General features: G+C 41.9%; 1 protein-coding gene across 3 annotated transcripts in view; it reads right to left on the bottom strand.

Annotated features, from left to right (window-relative positions):
* KYNU (kynureninase) overlaps nt 1–22,824 on the bottom strand; it is a 227,840-nt gene that overhangs the window by 165,784 nt on the left and 39,232 nt on the right. For all 3 annotated transcript variants that reach the window (XM_029605405.1, XM_029605408.1, XM_029605407.1), the window contains exon 5: nt 10,207–10,289. In XM_029605405.1, coding sequence (XP_029461265.1) covers nt 10,207–10,289 — 83 coding nt within the window. The remainder of the gene's footprint in view (nt 1–10,206; nt 10,290–22,824) is intronic.

Here is a 22,824-nt window from a genome sequence, read left to right as displayed (position 1 = left end):
TTAACTGGAAACAATTGCATAATCTCAAAGTTAATTATTAAACTGTAATGAACACTATCAGTAAAAGGAAATGTTGAAAACTGTCTAAAGCTTGAATGATTGTTTATGCTGTAGTGTTCAAGAATTTTAATTTGGGAATTACGTGAATGCCATATGAAGGGCCTTGAAATAGAGCTTCCCTATGCAGGAAACCCTGGAATAGCATCTTATAACAGTAAGGAAGGGCTTCAACTGAAATATAAATTTGAGATATGGCCTTTGAACCTCTATTCAGATTCAACCATTACAGGAGTTACACTTGCAAAATGTTTGCTGGAAAACAAATATACTGAATAAAGAATTGCAATAATTGATTTCTGTTAAGACAAGGGACTGAAGCACAGTATAGAAGGCCTGGAAGTCTAATAGAGGTTTCTGTTGCAATGGGATGGAAGAGAGCGCTAGGGGGTGCTCCCCATTGCGGAATGAGGAGTGTGTGCCCTTGTGGTGAGATGGGTCCTTGTCTGGGATTGGAGCAAAGACCGAACCCCTGCCAACCTGCACATCTCAGTGAGACCAACCACGCAAGGTTGGCCTCTGAGTAGTCCTCCGACCACTCCAAGCCTTTTCGGACCTGCTGCTGGGTAACAGCAGAGGTGGCAGGCTGGACATGAGGCAGAGATGGTTGAGGACTTGAGCATGGATGCTGATGACAGCGGAACTGAAGGAGACAAGATAAAAGTCCAGGACTCCAGGAGAGCAGAGGGCCTCCCGCCGCTGGCAGACACTACAATAAAGAGCAACCACGAGCACAGGATGAACAACAACCCCAGGAGAAATCTGGGAACAGCAGATGGACATCTGGACAGAAGGAATCTGGATAACTCCAGTAGTGATGTCCTGGATGGAACCTCGGGACCCAGCGTGATCCTCCATCACTAGATGGAGGACAAAACCTCCTACCCGGCGTGGAAGACGCAACAGAGGGGAAGCTGAGGTTGGCTGAAGATGGCCACTAGGGTTCAATCCAAAACCCAGAACGAGACGAGGACATCAGGAGATGACGGACGAGGAGAATCTTCGGCCCCGTGAGATGGAGGAATCCCACCAGCGCCCTACACACCCTAGCGGGGGTGGTCGCAGACCACTGGGCCACTGGGTGCCCTACTCAGCCCAGCCAGGCTGGTCGCAGACCACGAGGGATGGGATAACGGAACCTGAGGAACCTCAGCAACATGGATGAAGACATCAGGACACATCAAGAGCATGGGCTTGGAGACATCAGAACAGCAGGACTTGGAGACAAGATGAGACGAGACGAGAGGCCAGGAACAATAACGAGGGATCCCACAAAGAACGTCAAGCAGGAGTGGAGAGCAGGAAGTCCAGGAAGGACCAACTCCTTGTGAAGGCAAAGCTAGACTGACCGAGGAGCCCTTTGTAGGGCTAACCAAGAAGACGCCCAGGGAAAAGCTTGCAGGTGGAGCCCGGGGCAGATCTGGCTGTGGGCCCTTTAAATCAGCAGAGAAGATGCGGCCTCGCCCCTAGGGGGAGCTGGGCAGGACCCTGGACAGCGGCAGCTGCCGCTGTGTGCAAAAGCAGAGACTAGGCCTCGAGGCAGGCCCACTGCAGGAGGCAGCATCCCTGCCACAGAAACGGAAGCTGGAGGCAGCCCTCCCCACATGGGAGAGAGCAGGCCCACCGAGAGGCAAACAAGCCTCAGGATGGCCTCCTGGTGGCAAGGGAGAGCTGTCAGCAGCTCCTGCTACAACAGAGCACGGTGGCACGGCCCGCCAGGAGAGGACCACGTCGGTGACCTCTGGGTCGCATGGAAGCACGGCGGCAAGGCCCACCATGCAGGAGCTTGAAGTGGGCGGTCTCCTAGGTCGCGAAGAACATCAGCGTTTCTGTGCCATGAGGTAAGAGGCCTCCCGTGGCTCCAGTCGCAGGAGGAATCGCAACAATTAAGCTATCAAATTTGAACATACTGAACACAAAAACAAGATCAAAGAGAAGGTGTATGAGAAAAAGTAAAATCTGATAAATCATTGCTAGTGGAAAATGAAAAGAAACTCTTTGCAAACATGCTCAACTGTTTTTTTTCTAAAACAACTCTGATTACATTAGCTTAGGTCAGAGCAACTTCTTTGATCTGACAGCAAAATGAATCCAGCTATGACCTGAGTAAGGAAATTCATTTCAATGAGCTGATTCCAAGAGAGCCCTAAGCAAAAAAAAAAAATACAGTTATCTCAGATAATCCTACAAAGAAAGTCACTACAAATCAGCTCAAAATTCTTTTTTTTACTCAACACAGACCTCTACCTCATAATATTGTAAACTGTCTGTAGCAACATCTCTCATTCTGTGGAAAGGAAAACTTTCCATGCTTAAACTATTCTATTGCACCTTTAGAACCCAATACACAAAAGAGTCAATCTTCAATGCATTTAGTTTCCTAACTTTGTGTTGCGACCGTCGCTGCCCGACGTCTCCACTCTACCCACCTTACCTCGTTTGTGACTCTTTCTTTGGTTGATGGAAGTTTGACTGCCACGGCGTCATCTTGCCGACCTCCTCCGGCATCCCTGGACCGGCTAGACGCTGCCTTCCACCATGTTCTCCTGAAGCCTAAGGGCGCGCACGCGGCACGGCCCCGACTCAATTACCAGCTGTGGCGCGAACCTCAGGGGCGTCCCCCTGAGATGACGTCATCCTCACCGGATACTTAAGGTCTTCCGTTTTTGCTAGCTATTCGAGTTAGCAAGGGCTTCCTCCAGGTATCGCTGCGGATGGGATTCGCTCTCTGCATACCTTGCTACTCTGCCTCCTCGTACTTTACCAGGGGTACCTGCTCCTCAGGGGCCCCGCTCTATCTCTTGCTTTTCAGGTCGCAGTCTGGAACCAGTACTCGCTCCTCGAGAGCCCACATTCTCGGACCTGCTAAAGGAATACTACTTCTGCCAGGAAGTCACCGCTGCCTACAACACCAGTGAGTTACCATCTCTCTCTCAGAGCTTTCCCTGGAACCAGGTACTTGCTCCTTTTGGGCCTACTTCATTCCAGCCTCTGGGCTGCTTCAAGAGACTATTGTGTGAGTGTTACCATCAAGGTTCTGTTCCTGAACTCTGCATATTCTGCCTATATTCAGTTTTCTCTACAGCTCAGCCATCCTGGGATTGCTGTTCCAGTGCCTGAGGGACTACAGCCGGGCTCTTCCAGCTCACTACTGCCACCTCTGGTGGTTCACTATACAGTTTAATAAAAGATCTAGTGTGTGTCTGTCTCCCAACTCTGATCCTGACCGGTGGCCCCTCTCCGGATCTTCCCCCGGGGGCGTGGTCATCTGCCACCGGCCCAAGGATCCACCCACAATTATCACAAATAATAACACTTTGGCAGTTAGCCACCTGATTTCACCCCATTAAAAATAATTAGGGCTAAGTAGTTAGATTTAATCTTCTAATTTCACTGGACACATATATTTAGGTGCCAAAAAAGTTGATTTCTACTTGGATCGAAAAAGGGTAGGGAAAAATGTTTGACAACCAGTGATAAATTTTAAAAATATGGGAGTTAGGCTATAAATTGTCCCATTTGAAAGTTTTCTAGGTGTTAGTAACTAAATTTAGGATTCTAGTTTCAATATGTCCTTAAATTTAGAGGCCTAAAAATTGGGTGCTTATGGGGTGGAGAAACTGTGTTTATGGGGGCACTGTTTTCCCCAGCAGTAGACACCTAATGTAGGCATCTAAATCTAAGCACATGAATATCATCAAGCAAGAAGATTGTGCACTGGCTGTCAAGACCAATGGTGACTGCTGTGTTGATTCTAATTGCCTCCCCCCTTTGATGATATTATGGGGGAGAGATCTTTAGAAAAAATGCATCTGACAACATGCTTCTGATTGGACCTTCTGATCAGAAGCATGCTGTCACATACGTTTTTCCTAAACATTTCCCCCTGATGTAGGAATACACCAAAACATTGGCTGATGTCAGGGTCTTTTGCTATACAGAGAACATGTGTAATAGGAAATATTTCCTGATGTTAAGACTCTTTTCAAGGTTGTATGTGCTATTTAAAAAAAACTTTAAAAAATAATTTTGTTACTATGTTCTATCTTTCTTCACTGGGATGAATGACTGAGAAGACTGCAGTGTCTATGGTAGATCACAGATTGTCTTAAGAGCAAGAATTAAAATTATCCTGCTTGCTGACATCCCATATTCAGTTTTGACATTTAGGGGTAGATTTTCCACTCTGCGCATGCGTGTCCATGTGCGCACGCATCCCAGCATGCAAACATGGATGCGTTGATTTTCTTATATGCGTGCCTGCGCGCATATGTGCAGGCAGCGCGCGCAAGGGGCAGAAATATTATGCAACCTCCGCGTGGTGACGAGATCAGTCCTCTCCAATTAAGGAGCGGACTGGAAGGGAACTTTTCAACCCTACTAACTGACATTCCTCCTCATCTCCTCTTCTCCTTGTCCCCTATCCCTATCCTATCTAACCCCAAAGTTTTTATTTTACCTCTTGTTCCTCCTTCAAAAGCAGTAGCAACTTGCATGCCCTACTCCTCCTTGCCCCCCCCCCCGGTCCGCCCCTCCCCACCCCCAGACCACCCATTTCTCTGGGCCCAGCACTTCTGCACATACTGGAGGTTCCATGCATGGCTGGGCCCCTTTGAAAATGTCACGGCACATGCAAGGCCCAGCCACGCGTGTGATCCTCGTTTTGAACATGGTGTCCATTTTTAAATTCGGCTGATAATGTGCTAAATAGAGCGGCTATATACTCTTTTGCTAAGTGAATATTTCTAGATGACATAGCTGTTTACTTTTTTTGTCTGTAGACTATTTTAAATGCCATGGCAGCATTAGTGTGGGACCAGCTGATCCACTAGCCTACACACAAACATAGCCACACTCTTGATTTTGTATTTTGCCTCTGAATTTGCACTATGAGTATTCTATTTAAAATTCAGATCCCTTTTAAGACTTTGCTAACTGTACTAGTGCCAGTGGTGCATGTATTTGTTTTTATATGTGTGAGTGTCTCTGTGTTTGTTTTTATGTGTGTTTTTATGAGCTGTCAGTGTCTGTGTGCGCATGAGTTTATGCAGGTGCGTGTTTCTGAGTTTCTGTGGATCACTGTATATTTGATGTGTGTTTTTGTGTTGGTGTGTGTAATTGACAGTATATGGTTTTATCTATGTGAGTGAGAAAGAGACAGTATGTGTGTGTGAGATAATGTGTCTATGTATTTAAGTGAGAAAGGGAGTCTGCACCTGAGAGAATGTTTGTGATATGTGGGTGTGACTATGCATGTATGTGTGACAGAGATGAAATATGCCTATGTATATGTGTGAATGTGCTAGTGACAGAGAAGGATATCTGCCTGTGCAGATTACATACAATACAAATTAAAATATCTTTCACATTTTAAAAGGTGTTTTTATAGACATTTGATGACATATTTCACATTGAAGTACAGTTTCACTAGAATCGCCACAGGCACATTGTTATGTAATTGAGAAGTATAAAGGCTCGTATACTTAGTGTACCTGAACGCTGCAAGTTGTGGCTCTGTGACTTCATCATTAATGACTGTCAGCATTGTACATATCAACAATGTATTTCAAGTTGGTCCTACATGTATTGTATGATATACTAAACACATGTACAGTACCTAACTTGATCTAATCAGGTTGATTAACTTGAATATAAATCTGATCCAATCATCTCAAACAACACAAAGAGACACAAAATGGCCTAATTACAGCTTTTGTCTAACAAAGGCTAAAACCATCAAGAACTATCAGTAAATAAGAAGGCAGATACAGACAACCTTTACAGACCTTTATAGACCTTTATAACCTCTAACACACCTTCCCCCTTCTCTTCCCTCTCTCTCTCTCTCTCTGTAAGGCATTTGTACCATTCTCTGTAATTTAACTTTGTAACATGCTTGCATATCTCTTATAAAAGATTCTTATTATATAAATACTTGCCTTTGTTTCAACTCTCTATTTTACCCACTGCTTTAGGGAAAGTGAATTCAGGACCTTGCATGTCATTACTACTAATAATAAGATTATGTGACAACCTTTGATTTCTGAATATTTGACTCTCCACCCCCTCAGTTTTTAAGTCACATTTGGTCACACCCTATAACTGCCAGTGGCATGTATTTTGTGTCAGTGAGTGTTTCTTTCTGCTCATCTTGATTCCTATTGTGAGGTACTTTTACATCTATAATTACTCTTTCTATTTTTATTTCTGGCCATACTTAATCTGGATTAGAAGCCATAAACTGCAAAAAATCAGCACCTGGCTTTTGTTGGAATGAGCTGTTCGCCTACTGACATGTGGGCAAGTTTTATAGGTGTTGGGAAACTCACTGTCTAGGAATTCAAACTAGAGTGTGAACTCCAAGAGTAGGATACATGTTTTGTTGCTAAAACAAGGAGGAATAATAACAATATGCATGGCAATCAGAGACATGCTGTAGATGATGCAACTTTGCAGGGGGCAGAGTAGGATGTGAGGGGAATGGAGTGGAGAGAGTTGCATTGATTTGTAGAATCACCCATGCAACTGCCATGGAATCGGTAGAGCTCAAAATATCTCTCAAAACAAATCAGGATGCAAGGAAAGAGAGAAACATTCACCAGCACGAAAATGCGCATGTTGGCTGTTGTAGGGTGTGACAGAAGTGGAGCAAAAACTAAAGAGAGTGGGGTGGTTAAATTTTCAGAAATTGAATGTCATGATAAATGATGAAAAGTCACAGAATCACACCAATTGTGCGAGCCTTTGAAATTTACACCATCATAAAAAATTGCCGGTGAGTGTTCTAATTAACCAGGTAAGTTTGAATATTTATTTATTTATTTATTTATTTATTTATTTATTTAAAATCTTTCCTATACCGTCGTTAAGTGGAATACATCACAATGGTTTACAGTGAGGCACATATATACATCTTTGGAAAATGTATATGTTAACACTATAGGAAGTGCCATTAAAGTCCGGTAACATAGTTTCGTAATATAGACTATTTGGTTAAGGTAACCAGATACTTAGTCCCGATGCAATCCACCCATTGATCCAATCCCCCAATATATCTGTCTATCTAATTATCTGGATAAATAACTATCCTGTTAAGTGGCAGCCACTAAACATAGCCAGATATTCAGCAGCTGCAACTTAGCTGAATAAGTCCCTATTTAGCTGGCTAAGTAGCGCTAAATATGTCATTAGATAATATCAGCCCCTGATCCTATGTTTAAAGAGCATACATCTTTAGTCACGAGTATTAGCTTAGTTTGTATCTTTTCTTTCTGCTCAGTTACAGAGGTCAGTCTTCCCTTTTCTTGTACAGACTGGAGTCCCTCAGGGCTCTGCACTCTCTGCTACTTTATTCAATATCAGTATTTAATATCATTGTACATTGCTCTCCAATCTGGGTGTTGGATACAGATTTTACAACAACATCCAGTTCTCTGTCCCAATTCATCCTAATATCACTGAGGCCCTTTCCAAGATTACAAAGTGCCTTGATGAAGTATATGAATGGATAACTGATCATAAACTGTTACTAAATATCAAGGAGATGGAGATCTTTTATCTGGCTTGATATCCCTTATCTGATATAACATCTAACAAGATCTTGATTTCCAATCAAGTGTGCACCTTAGGATTGTTGCTTGATATAACACATTCCCTTTGCTCTCATAAGAACATAAGGTCAGACCAAGGGTCTATCAAGCCCAGCATCCTGTTTCCAACAGTGGTCAATCCAGGCTACAACTACCTGGCAAGTACACAAAAACTAAGTATATCTCATGCTACTGATGCTAGCAATAGCAGTGGCTATTTTCTTAGTCAACTTGATTAATAGCAGGTAATGGAATTCTCCTCCAAGAACTTATCCAAACCTTTTTAAACCCAGCTACACTAACTGCACTAACCATATCCCCTGGCAACAAATTCCAGAGTTTGATTGTGCGTTGAGTGAAAAAGAATTTTCTCCGCTTAGTTTTAAATGTGCTACATGCTAACTTCATCGAGTGCCCCCTAGTCCTTCTATTATCCGAAAAAGTAAATAACTGGCTCACATTTACCTGTATTAAAACTCTCATGATTTTAAAGACCTCTATTTTATCCCCCCTCAGCTGTCTCTTCTCCAAGCTGAACAGCTCTAACCTCTTTAGTCTTTCCTCATAGGGGAGCAGTTCCGTCCCCTTTATCATCTTGGTCGCCCTTCTTTGTACCTGCTCCATCACAACTATATCTTTCTGGAGATGTGGCGACCAGAATTGTACATAGTATTCAAGGTGCGGTCTCACCATGGAGCGATACAGAGGCATTATAACATCATATGTTTTATTCACCTTTCCCTTTCTAATAATTCCTAACATTCTGTTTGTTTTTTGACTGCCACAGCAGTCAAAACGGCTGACAATTTAAAAGTATTATCCACTAAATGCCTAAATCTCTTTCTTGGGTGGTAGCTCGGAGCTTCTAATATGGAACCTAACATCATGTAACTACAGCATGGGTTATTTTTTCCTATATGCAACAACTTGTACTTATCCACATTAAATTCATCTGCCATTTGGATGCCCAATTTTCCAGTCTTACAAGGTCCTCCTGCAATTTATCACAATCTGCTTGTGATTTAACCACTCTGAATAATTTTGTGTCATCTGCAAATTTGATTACCTCACTCGTTGTATTCTTTTCCAAATCATTTATAAATATATTAAAAAGCACAGGTCCTAGTACAGATCCTTGAGGCACTGCGCTATATACACCTTTCCACTGAGAATATTGTCCATTTAATCCTACTCTCTGTTTCCTGTCTTTTAGCCAGTTTGTAATCCACAAAGGACATCGCCACCTATCCCATGACTTTTTACTTTTCCTAGAAGCCTCTCATGAGGAACTGTGTCAAACGCCTTCTGAAAATCCAAGTATACTACATCTACCAGTTCACCTTTATCCACATGTTTATTAACTCCTTCAAAAAAGTGAAGCAGATTTGTGAGGCAAGACTTGCCTTGGGAAAAGCCATGCTGACTTTGTTCCATTAAACCATGTCTTTCTAATATGTTCTGTGATTTTTATCTTTAGAACACTTTCCACTATTTTTCATGTCACTGAAGTCAGGCTAACCGGTCTGTAGTTTCCTGGTAAAGAACTCTTTTCAGAAGCTTTCCATGCTCTTCTAGGTAAAACATTTTTTTTTTTTATCAGAGTCTGATCTTAAAATAGATATGCATGCTTTGGTAACTTCCTCTCTTGATTAATGTAATGCCTTATATATTGGTTTATCATACAACATGTTAGTCCTTACAGATTGTTCAAAATGAGGCCACATAAATTGTATCTGGAGCATGGATTTATGACTGTATTTCTCCTGGTCTAAGTTACACTAGTTACCTATCTGTTGAGGGTGAAGTGTAAGATTTTAATGCTTATATTTAAGGCAATTCATGGGTTGACACTTAAATGTTTCAATGCTTTTTTAAAGATTCATAAGACAGAGCACGTATCAAAGTCCTCATTTCAAAATGTATGTAGAGATATTATCCTCCTTTAGGCAGTTCATCTTTCTGAATCTACAGCTAGAGTATTTAGTGCAATTGGCCTTTTTCTGTGGAACTCCCTGTTTTATGAATTAAAATCTGAATCATTTACCCTCAGGTTTTGGATGCTGTTGAAACATACTTATTTGTGCAGAACTTTGAGATGTAGACTTAGATTACAGGATTTATGAAAATGTTGAAAATTGGCTGAGACATTGCTTTTATAAAAAATTTCAGAGTTTTGACAGGCTAGTGGTGTTATTTAATGAGTTTACTGCTTGACTTTTTTTTTTTTTTGTTTTATAGATTATGTTCTATTTTATGGACTTTTTTATGTGTTTTACTTATGGCTATATTACTTGTTACCTACTTAGAACTGAAGATATGGCAGGATATATATTTTAAATAAATAGCAATAAATAAATAAGTGTGGCTTGGTTGTGGGATGAAAACTTAAGCATCATTACTGGCTGTACATCTTGTAAAGAAAATCTTCATATAATTAAATAATATTCATGTAAATAAACCTTTCTTCCTCCATTGCCATTGCAACAGTGACATTTGATATATAGAACTTTATTGAGTGAACACAACATAGCTGGTATTTTAGTTTTCTCATTATACATACCAATAATATCAGTAATGAGATCCACAATACATTCGTCTCCAGTAATCCATGGACGTTGACCACTGTAATGACCATAAACACCTCTAAAAATGAACAGAAATAGAGAATAAAAATGTTTGCATCTATTATTTTCTTTATCATATTTTGAGAGCAAAGCTAATTTAAGTAAACTTTCAGAAATTAACAGACTAAGGTGCTGCTATTGTGTTTTTTTATATTTTAGACTGGATATGTAAACTGGGGCCTTTTGGAGACTGCTCCCCCCACCCCATAGTCCCATGCCCCACCTTATTGGATTAGAAATGAAGAGAAAACAGTAATGGAATCATCCCCTTTATCATTTTGGTCATCCTTTTCTGTACCTTCTCCATTGTTAACATTTTTTCGTTAGTGCACACTAAACCCAAAAAAATTCCTTCAGGTTTCGTGCTCCCCGAACCAGGACGAATGCATAACCCTAGTTTTTATGGCCTTTTTGAATTCTTTTCTGTTGCTTAATAGATGTATGCAATTTGAGAGTGAGTTCCAAAGTATAGGTCCTGCTACAGAGAAAGCACATCTACGAGAGAGGTCTAGTCTTGCTATTTTGATGTTTGGCGAAGAGGTTGATAGAGATGGAGAAAGGAGAAAGGAGCATAACCATACTGCTGATCAGGGCCGGCGGAAACACTAGGCGAACTAGGCGATCGCCTAGGGCGCTGAGCATTAGGGGGCGCCGAGCCGCTGATGGCCAATGGCCGCCGGTGGACGTCATCCCAATAGCGGCTGAGCGGTGAACTACTGCTATGCTGTGTGCCGGATACACACAGCAAGAAGATCGGCAGGACCGTGGTACAGTCGCGTCTAAACATGCTGGTGCTCCTCCTCTTTCCTGCCCGCGCGGCTCCGGCAACATTTTTCTTCCGGGGCCGCGCGGGCAGGAAGGAGGAGGAGCATCAGCCAATGCAGGAACTTCTCCTCCTTCCTGCCCGCGCGGCCCCGGCAACATTTTTCTTCCGGGGCCGCGCGGGCAGGAAGGAGGAGAAGTTCCTGCATTGGCTGATGCTCCTCCTCCTTCCTGCCCGCGCGGCCCCGGAAGAAAAATGTTGCCGGAGCCGCGTGGGCAGGAAGGAGGAGGAGCATCAGCCGCCTGCCGGAAGGAGGAGGAGCATCAGCCACGTGCAGAAGAGGATCAGCGCGGCTCGAGAAGACCGGGGCCGCTGCAGAGCCCATCCTGCAGTGGCCCGTGAAGAGGAGGCCCAGAGGTGAGAGAGAGACTGAGGGTTTGTACAGTGTGCATGTGTGCGTGTATGAGATGAGTTGAGAGACTGTGTGTGTGTGTGTGTGTGGGAGTGAAGACCTGAATGTTTGCAGAGACAGCATGGGAGAGCCTCTGTGTGTGTGAGAGACAGCATGTGATAGTGAGAGCCTGTGCTTGAGCAAGACAGCATGTAGGAGTGAGAGAGAGCCTGTGTGTGTGTGTGTGTGTGTGTGTGTGAGTGAGTGAGTCAGCATGTGACAGTGAGAGCCTGTGTGTAGGAATGATTGTATGAGAGAGAGCATGTGACAGTGAGAGCCTGTGTGTAGGAATGATTGTATGAGAGAGAGCAAGTGACAGTGAGAACCTGTGCTTGAGCAACACAGCATGTGGGAGTGAGAGTTAGACAGCATGTGCAAGAGAGAGACTGTGTATAAATGATTGTATGAGGGACAGCATGTGAGAATGAGTGCCTGTGTATGTGTGAGAGAGAAAGTGTGTGAGAATGAGAACCTGACTGTGTGTTTGAGGGAAGCAGACAGATGGAGAGAAAAGAAATATGTTATAAAAGGAATTGGCAAAAAAATAAGAAAGGGAAGGTGGAAAAAAAAAAAGCCTGTGACCAACCGATTAGAAAACTAAGATCAGACAGCAAATGTAAAAAGAAATAAATTACTTTTTACTGATTGGCACATGTAATCTTTGGGAATGTGCAAGAGTAGCACTTTCTCTATGCGGATCTCACAATGTACGAGATCAGCATAGAGGAACTGGAAGCCCATGGGGCCTGCACAGAGGAGGCAGCAGAATGTGCTTCAGTGCCAATGGCAGCAATCAGCACCTCCGCAATAGCCATACAGCAGCAGTGACAGTGGCAGCAGAAGAATGAGAGAGGCTCTGAGGTTGCTGGCAAAAGAAAGAGAGGGGGTCACTGCCTTTAGTGTGTGCATGTGTATGAATGGGAGTCTGCCTGGCGGTGTATGTGTGTGAATGCATGGGTGCTTGCCTGAGGGTGTGTCTGTGAATGAGAATGTATGGGTGTCTTCCTGGGGTTTGTATGTGTGAGAATAGGTGCCTGCCTGTTTGTGGTGTATGTGTGTGTGTGAGAATAAATTGGTGCCTGCCTGGGGGTCTGTGTGTGTGAGAATGAATGTGTGCATGCCTGGGGGATGGGGAGGGAGTGGTGTGAAAATGAATGGGAGCCTGCCTGGGGTTCAGTGTGAGAATGACTAGGAGCTTGCCTGTGTGTGTGTGTGTGTGTGTGTCTGTGTGAGAATGAGTGGGAGCTTGCCTGGCAGTGTGTGTTTGTGTGTTTGTGAGGGAGCCAGTGAGAGTGAGAGCATGAGTGTGTATGAGAAAATCCAGGGGAGTAAGAGTTTGTGTGGGGGGGTGTGTGGAGGGGGAGAGAGTGCCTTAGAGCCTGAGTGTGTCAGTGTCTGTGAGAGCGAGAGGTTATGGTTGGGTATAAGAGCATGACTGTGTATGTATGTGACAGTGTATGTGTGAGAGAGAATGGACATGTGAGTATGTGTGAGAGAGAGAGGATAACCTCCTAATCCTCGGCAATATCAGGGTGACTGGAAATCAAGAGCTCCCATGTATGGACAGCAGGGGCTTTTTAAAATCCTTATTAGTTTTAATTATTGTGTGTTATTTGATATATGTACTGTTTTGAAATATTTTATTGGTGTTTGGGAAATTGTAAAAAATGTATATGATTTTAATTAATAGAAATTCTATTTATCAGTAGTTTTAAAATATTTTATTAGTATGGTTTTACTATTATAACTGATGCTTTGTTTCTTGATTTTATTTGTTTTATGAGGAATGGTTGTTCTGTTTTTCCATTGCTAATACACAGAGTCTGGATTCTTGGGGTTTCCATTTCAGTTTTTTCTAATTTGTGCTCCTTTATTTTGTATTCTGTATTTGGTGAGGGTCTGTCTCTGCTCTGTGTGTGTGACCATGATGAGAGATTCTGCTTGCATATAGTGTCTGTATAGAGATCTATAGCAATTGGGTTTGTTTTGTTTCCTCAGTAGGTGGTGTATTTGTATTCTAGGACCCAGTGTAATATTTACCCTTGCTTATTCACAGGTAGGGTTATTGTTGTTTGAGTCCTTGGTGTTATTACTGTTATGTTATGATGGGATTGCAGTATAGATTTTGGGTGTCTTTTTTGCGGTGCTTTGTGTTAGTTCACAATGTGTCTGGCAGTGGAAGGTGTTTGTGCTGCTGTTGCTGTGAGGTGACACCAGAATTTGAAAATATCTTTTAGTATGATGAGCTGTAAGGGAAACATCCAAGCTCCATTGTTTGGGGGAATTTCAGTGGATGCACAGAGATACAGAACTGGAGGTGCAGGATTTGTATTGACAGTCTGTCCCTTCCTATAAATTCCAGATTTCACTCTCATAATCCATATAGAATTAGTTGAATGAGGCTATCAAATAATTTTATAGTAGTTTTACTAGAAGTGTGAAACTGGCCAGCTTTTTAAAATAATGCAGAGGACCCTTTGGACTTTTTTTAACAACACTTTTTTTTATAACCAATTTTAAAGCAGGATCCATGCTATAGAGGTGGGTGTGATGAAGAAATGTCATTTTGGCTCCCCCCCACCCAAAACAAATTCTTCTGTCTAGAGATGCCACTGATTTTCTGTGGCACACAAATGCATTGGCCCCTGGGCGCCGGAGACCCTTGGTGCGCCACTGGGTGCGAGCCATATGGGGCCGCAAGTGGTGGCAAAGAGGAGTGGAGATTTGGCGGGCCGCAAGCAGTGCCCAATCTGCTCGCGACCCAGAAAACCCCAGTCAGCGGGCGTGATTGAGAATGAGGTAGGAGTCTGGGCCGAGACCGGAGGGGGGGGGGGCGCAAGGAAGAAGGCTCGCCTAGGGTGCCAAATCCCCTAGCACCGGCCCTGCTGCTGATGTGTGTATATGTGAGAGAGAACATGTGGGAGTGAAGAACCTACATTGGGAGTAGGAGCCCACATGTGAGAAAACTTGTTTATGTGCGAATGGGAGTCTGTGTGTGAGAGAGAGCATGTAAGAATGAGAGCAAGAGAGAGTGTGTGTGTGTGTGTGTGTGTGTGTGTGTGTGTGTGTGTGTTTGTCAGAATAGGAGCTTGTGTGTAAGATCATGTGAGAGTGAAAGCCTGTTGTATAGGAGTGGGAGACTGCATGTGAGAGTGAGATGCTGTGTGTGAGTGGGAACCTGAGTGGGAGACTTTGAAAAAGAGCATGTGAGAATGAGAGCTTGTATGAGAGAAAGCATGTGTGTAGGACAGTGCATGGGAGAGATAACCTCTGTGTGGTATGAGGAAGGAAGAAAAGAAGACAGAGGGAGAGAGAAGAAACAAAAAGAACAAAAGAGACCCTGAGAAAGGAATTAGGAAAAGACAGACAAGGAGAAAAAAAGAGACAGGGACCAACCAATTAGTAAAATAAATCAGACAACAGAGGTGCAAAAAATTGTTTTGACTTTCAGTGATTAGAATATGCCATCTTTGGAAATGTGCATTTCTTATATGTTTATATTTTGCTTTTTTTCAGTATTCCACTGTTCACAGAGTCTCTGATTTCTCAGACCTTCCATTTCAGTTTTGTCTCATGTTTCTGTTTCTAATTTGTAGTCCCTTATTCTGTATTACGTAAAAGTCGATCTGTGTTGTGAATGTGTGATAGAGGTGCAGTATTTCGGCTAGTATGTAGGGATTTGTAGCAGTCCATTTTGTTGTTTGTCCACTAGGTAGTGTATTAGTGTTTTAGGGCCTGGTATAGTATTTGGATTGCTGCCTTTTCATAGGATGTGTATTAGCATTTTATGTCTTGGTGAATAATTATATTGCTGCCTTTTCAAAGATAAGGTTGCTGCTGTTTGAGTCCTGATTACTGCTGTTATGACATGATATAACAAGGTTCTGGGTGTTTTGTTTTCCTGATGTAGCTCCAGCATTGCTCTCTGCTTCAACGGAAGGTGGGGGGGGGGGGGGGGGGGGGGGAGGGGTTTGGAAGGGAAGTTGGGCTCAGGCAGCAACCAGCAGGGGACCAGAACTTGGTGGTCTGGGTAACTGATAAGTATGGGAAACTGATAACTATGGGAGCTTGCTAGGCAGACTGGATGGGCCATAAGTCACTTCTATGTTTCTATGATTCTATGGTGGTTTGAGTTCATTCATAAAGTGCTTGGCATTGGAGGGAGTTTGTTTTGCTGTTACTGAGGTGACACCAGAATTTGAATATATATATTTTTTGCATGTCCTAGCTCTGTTCTACACCCATTGCAAATCTTAAGTTCTTGCCATTATTTTGATTATTGCTGTTTTATTGTAGTTTTGATATTCTCTACTGTTTTAGAAAGAGGATTTATAAAAGAATACACTGATATTTGTTTTATTACATGATTGGATCTGATGTTTCTGTTAAGAATTCTTTATTTAGTTTTTAACCAATATTTTATATTTATATACTTTACTAAATTAATACAGATTAATAAGGAATTTTTAAAATTGATGTGCTTAAAATAATTTAATTAAAATATTTTAAAGCATCACATGATACATGATGGCTGTTGCACACTGCTTAGAAATTCATTGTCAGGTGCATTATTTAATGGATAAGAGTACAACTGTATGCCTAGAGCCCACCCATGTTAACTTTGGGCCCCCCCCCCCCAATTTGATTCTGGCAATGCCACTGGGCAGCAGGCTCCTGCTGGTGGGGTTACTTCTCATGCACTTGAGTTCAACAGAGTGAGGGGAAACTGTCTTTTTGTGCCTCAGGTGAATTTTTTAGTCTTCACTTCTAGTATTGGGGTGGGGAGTGCAGTGCTGCTGGGCTTAGCCTGGGGGGGGGGAGAGTAGAGCATAGGTATCAGAATGGTGTGGACTACCTGGGACCTTGCCTCTTCTGGCTTGTAGGCTACTGAGGATCTTCAGGGTTTTGACCCGGCCCACATAGAAGTTTCTGCCCCTTATGTTATGGAAAAACGGTTTTAGTGGACCCTTGGGCCAGCCTGCAGGAGACTGGGGAGAGGTGGACTATATTCTCAGTGTATCAGCAGGCCGGGAGGCGGATATCAGGCAGGATGTGAATGATGATCTTCACCCTGGAAGCCAGTGCTCCCCTGGGAGGAGCCCGTAGGAGCCCAGCCACTGGGACTTAGGTGATCGGTGGTGAGACTTCACCCTGGAAGCCGGAGCCCCCCCGGGAGGAGCCCAGCCGCTGGCTTAGGCGAGTACTGTAGCTGGATCAGGAACAAGCAGGCTTGGGAACTGGAACCAGGCAGGGAACTGGAGCAAGACTCGAGTACTGGAACCAGGCAGGAACTGAAGCAAGACACGGGTACTGGAATCAAGCAGGAACTGAAGCAAGGCACGGATACTGGAACCAGGCAGGAACTGAAGCAAGACACGGGTACTGGAACCAGGCAGGAACTGAAGCAAAGTCTGAAGCAGGAACCAGGCTGGAACGTAAGCAAGTCTGAAGCAGGAAACAGGTTGGAACGGAGCAACTACCGGCAAGTAGTAACACACTCCGGGGCATGGAGCAACTGGGAACCGCAAGGTAACCCCGTTGCAAGGCCAAGACTGAGGGTCCGCGGCCGGCTTACATAGGCCGCGGCGTCTGACGTCAGGAAGCGGGCGGAGCTTTGAATGGCGGGAACAGGCCTACAAAAGTGTCCTTCTTGCGCACGGGCGCGCCTAGGGACAGGGCATCCACTGAAGATCTCCCACCGGCGTCACCCCCGCGGGGACGCCACCACACAGGCCGCAAACTCCACCAGCTGAACCGGGAGCGGGACCAGGAACATGGAGGTAAGGGCCTGGTCGCGGCACACGCGACCGGGACCGTAACACCTTAAACTGTTTACAACAGTCTCTCAGTTAATTTCTTTTTTTGGGGTTTGTATTAGTATGACTTTCTTTAATCTTAAGCATTAATATAAGGATGAAGGTGGGGGTGCAAGGGAAGTGCACAAAGGCATTGACCCCTAGGCACCGGAAACCCTCGCTATGCCACTGCATTACAGTTCCTTGGGATATTCATGCCAGTTTTGGTGCCATGTTGACACAGTATTGGTGAATTAGCATGCCCTTCACTCTTCTGATGATGTCTCCCCACAAATTTCTTTAGAAATGTTTAGAAAACCCCAATTTGGGAGCCCAAAATAGACTGTATTGCTTCCCCCGTTAACTTTAATGGGAAATGAATGAAGAAATAACACAAAGAAAAACAAAAAAAAAAAAATTAGTCAAAAGCATATCCAATGAATGATTGTGGTCTTCAAAATGAATAAACAAACCAAAATAAAACTTTTGCCTCTGCACATCCCTACAGGACATGAAAAACTGAGAAACTCTGCTTTCTCCCATTTGTGTCTCTGGGAACACTGCATAGTGCATTTGACCTGACAACAGGTTCTTGTCTAAATGTGACTAGTAAAGCCTCAGTAGTAGTGACTGAGTGCAAAATAAAAGCTCTCTGTGCTGGAAGCATTATTAACTAATGTAGTAAAAGAAATCCTAAAACATCTAGTACATTTTACACAAAGTATTCATATCTCCAGTTGATTCTTTTTTGCTTGTTTTTACAATTACAGCATTAACACTTATGCCAGCAACATAGGTTAAGCAAAAAATACGATCAATCCCACTATAACAAGAATAGAAACAAACTTGGTAAACTTATATAGCCAATATTAGTCCTCAAACTGGGCAAAAGAAAGAAAAAGAAAATTAAATTAAAAAGGAAAAATCAACAAGGTAAAGGCATTGGCATTGTTGTCTGGAAATACACATGATCAGCACAAGCTTTTTCTGATCTAAAAACATATGTAACTGGTCTGTGGAAAAATGTGAACTCACACCAGTATATTTCACAATGCATTTACAGGGATACTGAAGCAAAAAGAAAGTGCCAAGAATGAATGTCTCATGGGATTTTTTTTTTTTGTTTCAGAAAAACAGTCACCTAATTATATTTAAATCCTGCTGAAATACAAAAAATGCTAATAAAATAGCTCTTTCCTCCACCATCTGTGTGAAATCTTAAAAAATCACAGATACATCCAGCTATCTGAAGAGATTGGGCTTCTTTCAAGCATCATCCTTTGATCTTCATTCCATCTCTCTCCAGGCAAAATAACCTCACTTAAATTAAAGGAGACAATTTGCAGCAGGAAGACCCAATGATTTTTGCAAAGTATTTATCAAATCTCTCGCAGAAGATCCTATCACTTGAGGGAAATTCAGAAAACAGAACTTCAGATGTCTAGCATAGTTTTCCATTTGTTCAATTTTCTTATAAATCATACTTTTGTCTTGAATTAAAAATGCATTCACATTTTTATGTCATATACTTCCTTTTTAATATCTTAAATATTCCCCCTAAGCTAATGAGGGACCTCAGACTGGTTCTGGACAAGTCCTGACACAGTTTTAATCAGCAAATTAATATCCAACATGCAATATTACATTTTGAGTGAGTAGAATCCATCTTTACTAGCACAGTTCAACTACTGCCTAAGGTAACAACCAGAAAGTTACCATGATTCAGCAGAGGTTTGTTGGCTAACTTGACTGCTAGCCCCTCTGCAGACTCCACAGACTCAGTCCCAGGATTCACAGGGCTACCTTTAACATCAGCTCCTACTCGCAGTCCTGCAGCACAACACCATTGCCTCCCTCTACTGCTGTAAAGCTCTGCGGAACCTCTCGTAGGGTCATACACTTCTTTCATGTTCTTGCACAACATCATGCAAAAGCAGTGAACTATACTCCAAATGCCCTGATGCCTCAGGCAACTACAGTGGCTGATAATTCAAGGAGCTCAATCATACTTCTCCCCTAAGCTGAAATGACATGCAGGTCAACAGTGGGGTCTAGCTCCCATGTAATTGCTCCAAATGAACAACTGGCAAATCAATTAAGGTCAGTTATCCTGAGAACAAGGCTCTCAATTTAGAGGGATAGTTCCCCTATCTCCTCTTCCTCTTAGGAAGCAAAATACAAATCAAATGAGAAACCACATCGGAAGAAAAAAGCCACTCGACAAGTCATGCCACCATCTTTGACTCTCCCCATTTTCCTTTTCAGACATCACAATCTCCAGCTGATTTTGAATTACATTTCTATGTAGTGCTATCTCCACAAGTATCTAACCTCAAGGAGATATGATCAATCAAAAATGAGAAGCATTACGCTGCATTCTTCTATCTGAACCATGTGATATGTTTCTTGTTTCAATACCTTAAAATAAAGATGTACAGGATGGGGTAGAGGGTTCTATTTTCAAATCTATTTATTTATTTATTTGGATATTTTATATACCTTCATTCCATTTATAGATCACAATGGTTTACAAAGTGACATTCATAATTCTAACTCAACAAACATACAAATATTGGTTACAGAGGAGGAGGTCTTCATAGGCATGGATATCTGTGAAAGAAATTTTCTATGAGACTCTTGCATTCTCTCAGTTGATTTATTCTTCATGAATCAATTATTATTTTTGTCCTTCCTTTTGTAGTTCTGTATAATCTGATGGTTTTAAGTTAAATTGTATGTGTTTTTGTAGCCATGTTTTTAATTCATGCTTACATTTTTTTCTATCTGGTAGAATACGTAACATCTCAGGCATAGAATGCCATAGCTTTGGACCTGCTACTGAAAACATTATATCTATTTGCGTCAGATGTGTTCACCGTATTGTGGGAACTGATAATAGTCCTTTATTTTGAGATCTCAGTGTTTGCTGAGGATTGCAAGGTTGTACAGTCACTCCTAGTAATCCGGAGTTATTTGTGTGAATGATGTTGAATATGATCATTAATACTTTATACTAGATTCTGGATTGCACTGGTAACCAGTGTAGTGATATCAGTGAGGGTAAAATGTGATCATTTCCTTGATCCTAATATTAGTCTTGCTACAGCATTTTGTAAGAGATGAAGTGGTTTTAAGTGACTTGATGAAAGAACTAGTAGTAAAGAGTTACAGTATTCAATGTTTGAGAAGATTAGAGTTAATAATGGTTTCAACCGATGTAGTATACACAACTTGGCGTATCCTGTTTTAATTAATTTACTAATGTGCATTTTCATTATGAGGTTCTCATCTACCTGTACACCTAAATCCCATACTTGAGTTAAATGATTAATTAGAAAATTACCCAGATCAAGGGCAGGTAGTTTAACTATCAATGCATTTCTATTCAATCAAATGATTTCAGTTTTTTAGGGTTTAATATCAGTTTAAACTGCAATAGTTTGTGTTGTATTGCATTCATGAAGGTAGAGAGTAACAAAGTTGTTTTTTCAAATGATCCAGAGACTGGGATGTAAAACTGTAGGTCATCATCATATAAAAAGAAAGTTATTACTAAAGTCATCAGTAATTTACACAGTGGGAGTATATAAATATTGAATAGTGTTGCTGAGAGTGCTGAGGCCTTTCCTGTTTCATACTGGAAGGTGTCAGATACCTATTTGCTCAGTTTGACTTGGAATATTGTTTTAGATAAGAATTAGGTGAACCATATGAGAACTGAGCCATTGATCCCTATTCTTCTCATCTGATGACACAACAGGTTATGGTCTATGGTGTCAAATGTAGCTATTAAGTCAAATAGCACAAGCCAATATGATTCATATGTGTCAAGCCCTCAAGGCATAGTGTTTCAGTTGAGTGATATTTTCTAAAACCAAATTGATTTGGGGAGAGAATATTTTGATCTTCCAGGTGATTTATAAGATGGGATAATACTGTTTTCCTGAGAACTTTTGCTAAAAACGGCAAGTTGGATATTGGACAATAGTTGTCCCAAGCATCAGTTCTACCAGACTTACTTATTAGGATCGGTTTTATTATTGCTTGTTTTAATATATGTGGTATAATTCCTTCTGAAAGTGAACAATTAATTAAAGTTGTGACTGATGACATGATAACATGTTGTAACTTGTTTCAAGGAACTTGCTGATATTGGGTCTCGAAGGTGAGTTACAGGTTTAATTTTAGTAATGATTTGACTGATTTCCAGTTTCGATACATTTGAGTCTTCAGGAGTTTTGTAGGAGAAATGATAGTGAATTGTCTTTTTAACTTATTGATTTTGTCTATGAGTGTGGTGGCATATTAATTGCAGGAGGCCTTAGAGAAATTGTTGTTTCTCGAGATGGACAATTATGGGGTTTTAATTAAATTTTTAACAGTCTAAAAGAGAAATTTAGAATTAAATATAACCCGAGAATTTGTTTTGCATAGTAATTTATTTATTTTGCTTTATTGTTAGTGAACAATATTTTGTAAGAAAAATTTATATTTTTCCTAGGATTCAGCTGATGGACATTGCCACCATTGTTTCTCTAAGTTGAACTCCCCTACAATTAAAGTAGATTCTGGTGATGGAAATACTTTAGCAAATAATTCAATCAGAGGTAGGCAGTCCTTTTGTAGTATGCCTGGAGGGCAGTAGACCAATCCTAAATTTAATTTTGGAGATTTTAGGATTGCAACCACACATGGTGCTCATCTCTACTTTGTAAGGTGCTAGCTTGAGTTCTTTTTTACTAATTATCAATAGTAGTCCGCCTTTTCATTTAGCTCCTGGAAAGTGGAATATATCATTGCTTAAATTCAAAATTTGGTTTTAGTGCACGTTATCTTTATTATTTAGCCAGGTTTCAGATATGCAACAAATGGAGGGATTTAACTCTCCTGGCAAATTGTTAATTAGAGTGATTTCTTTTTATAGAGATTGAACATTAAATAGAAGCAGAGTAAACATGAAGCAGGAAGGAAGGAGGAGGAGTTTTTACTCATCTTGTGGAGGTTCAGCTTTGTAAATCTATTGTTTTCCTTCTTAGCAGACCATTTAGGCCCTGTGCTAGTAAGGGTTCAATAGAGTGTAATTGCTCCATTGTTATTGTGGCTGCTGTCAGGAAGCTGGGTTATTGTGGTTTGTGATCTTTGGGCACACAAGGGGCAGGCTCCTTTATTGCGCTCCTTTGTGTGTGCAGCTTCAAGCACAAGCACCTCCAGTGTTGCCACCATATTTTCACTCTCATGGCATGGTGGGTGGGATCGGGGTGGTCTGTGGGTGGACTCAGGTTCTGTGGCGCCGGCTTCCTCCGTCTGGAGGGGGAGGGAGCATCCCTCTGATGGCTGCTTCTCTGGTGCCTCTCCACTCCTTCTCCGTTGCCTCTCTTCTCCTTCTCCTTAGTAAATAGCAATGTATATGGCTCTGATAATTACCATCATTTACACTGGCTAAAAATATGCACACTATTCCATATAGTTTTAGCTGAATTGAGAAGGCCTTTCTTGGAAGGAGCATTCAGAATTGGGTTAGAAAAGAATGAACATAGATTGGATC

This window comes from Rhinatrema bivittatum, chromosome 6 (assembly GCF_901001135.1).
Source record: "Rhinatrema bivittatum chromosome 6, aRhiBiv1.1, whole genome shotgun sequence".
Lineage (NCBI taxonomy): Eukaryota > Metazoa > Chordata > Amphibia > Gymnophiona > Rhinatrematidae > Rhinatrema > Rhinatrema bivittatum.
Note: the sequence above shows the minus strand (reverse complement) of the source record. Positions and strands in the feature narration are given on the sequence as shown.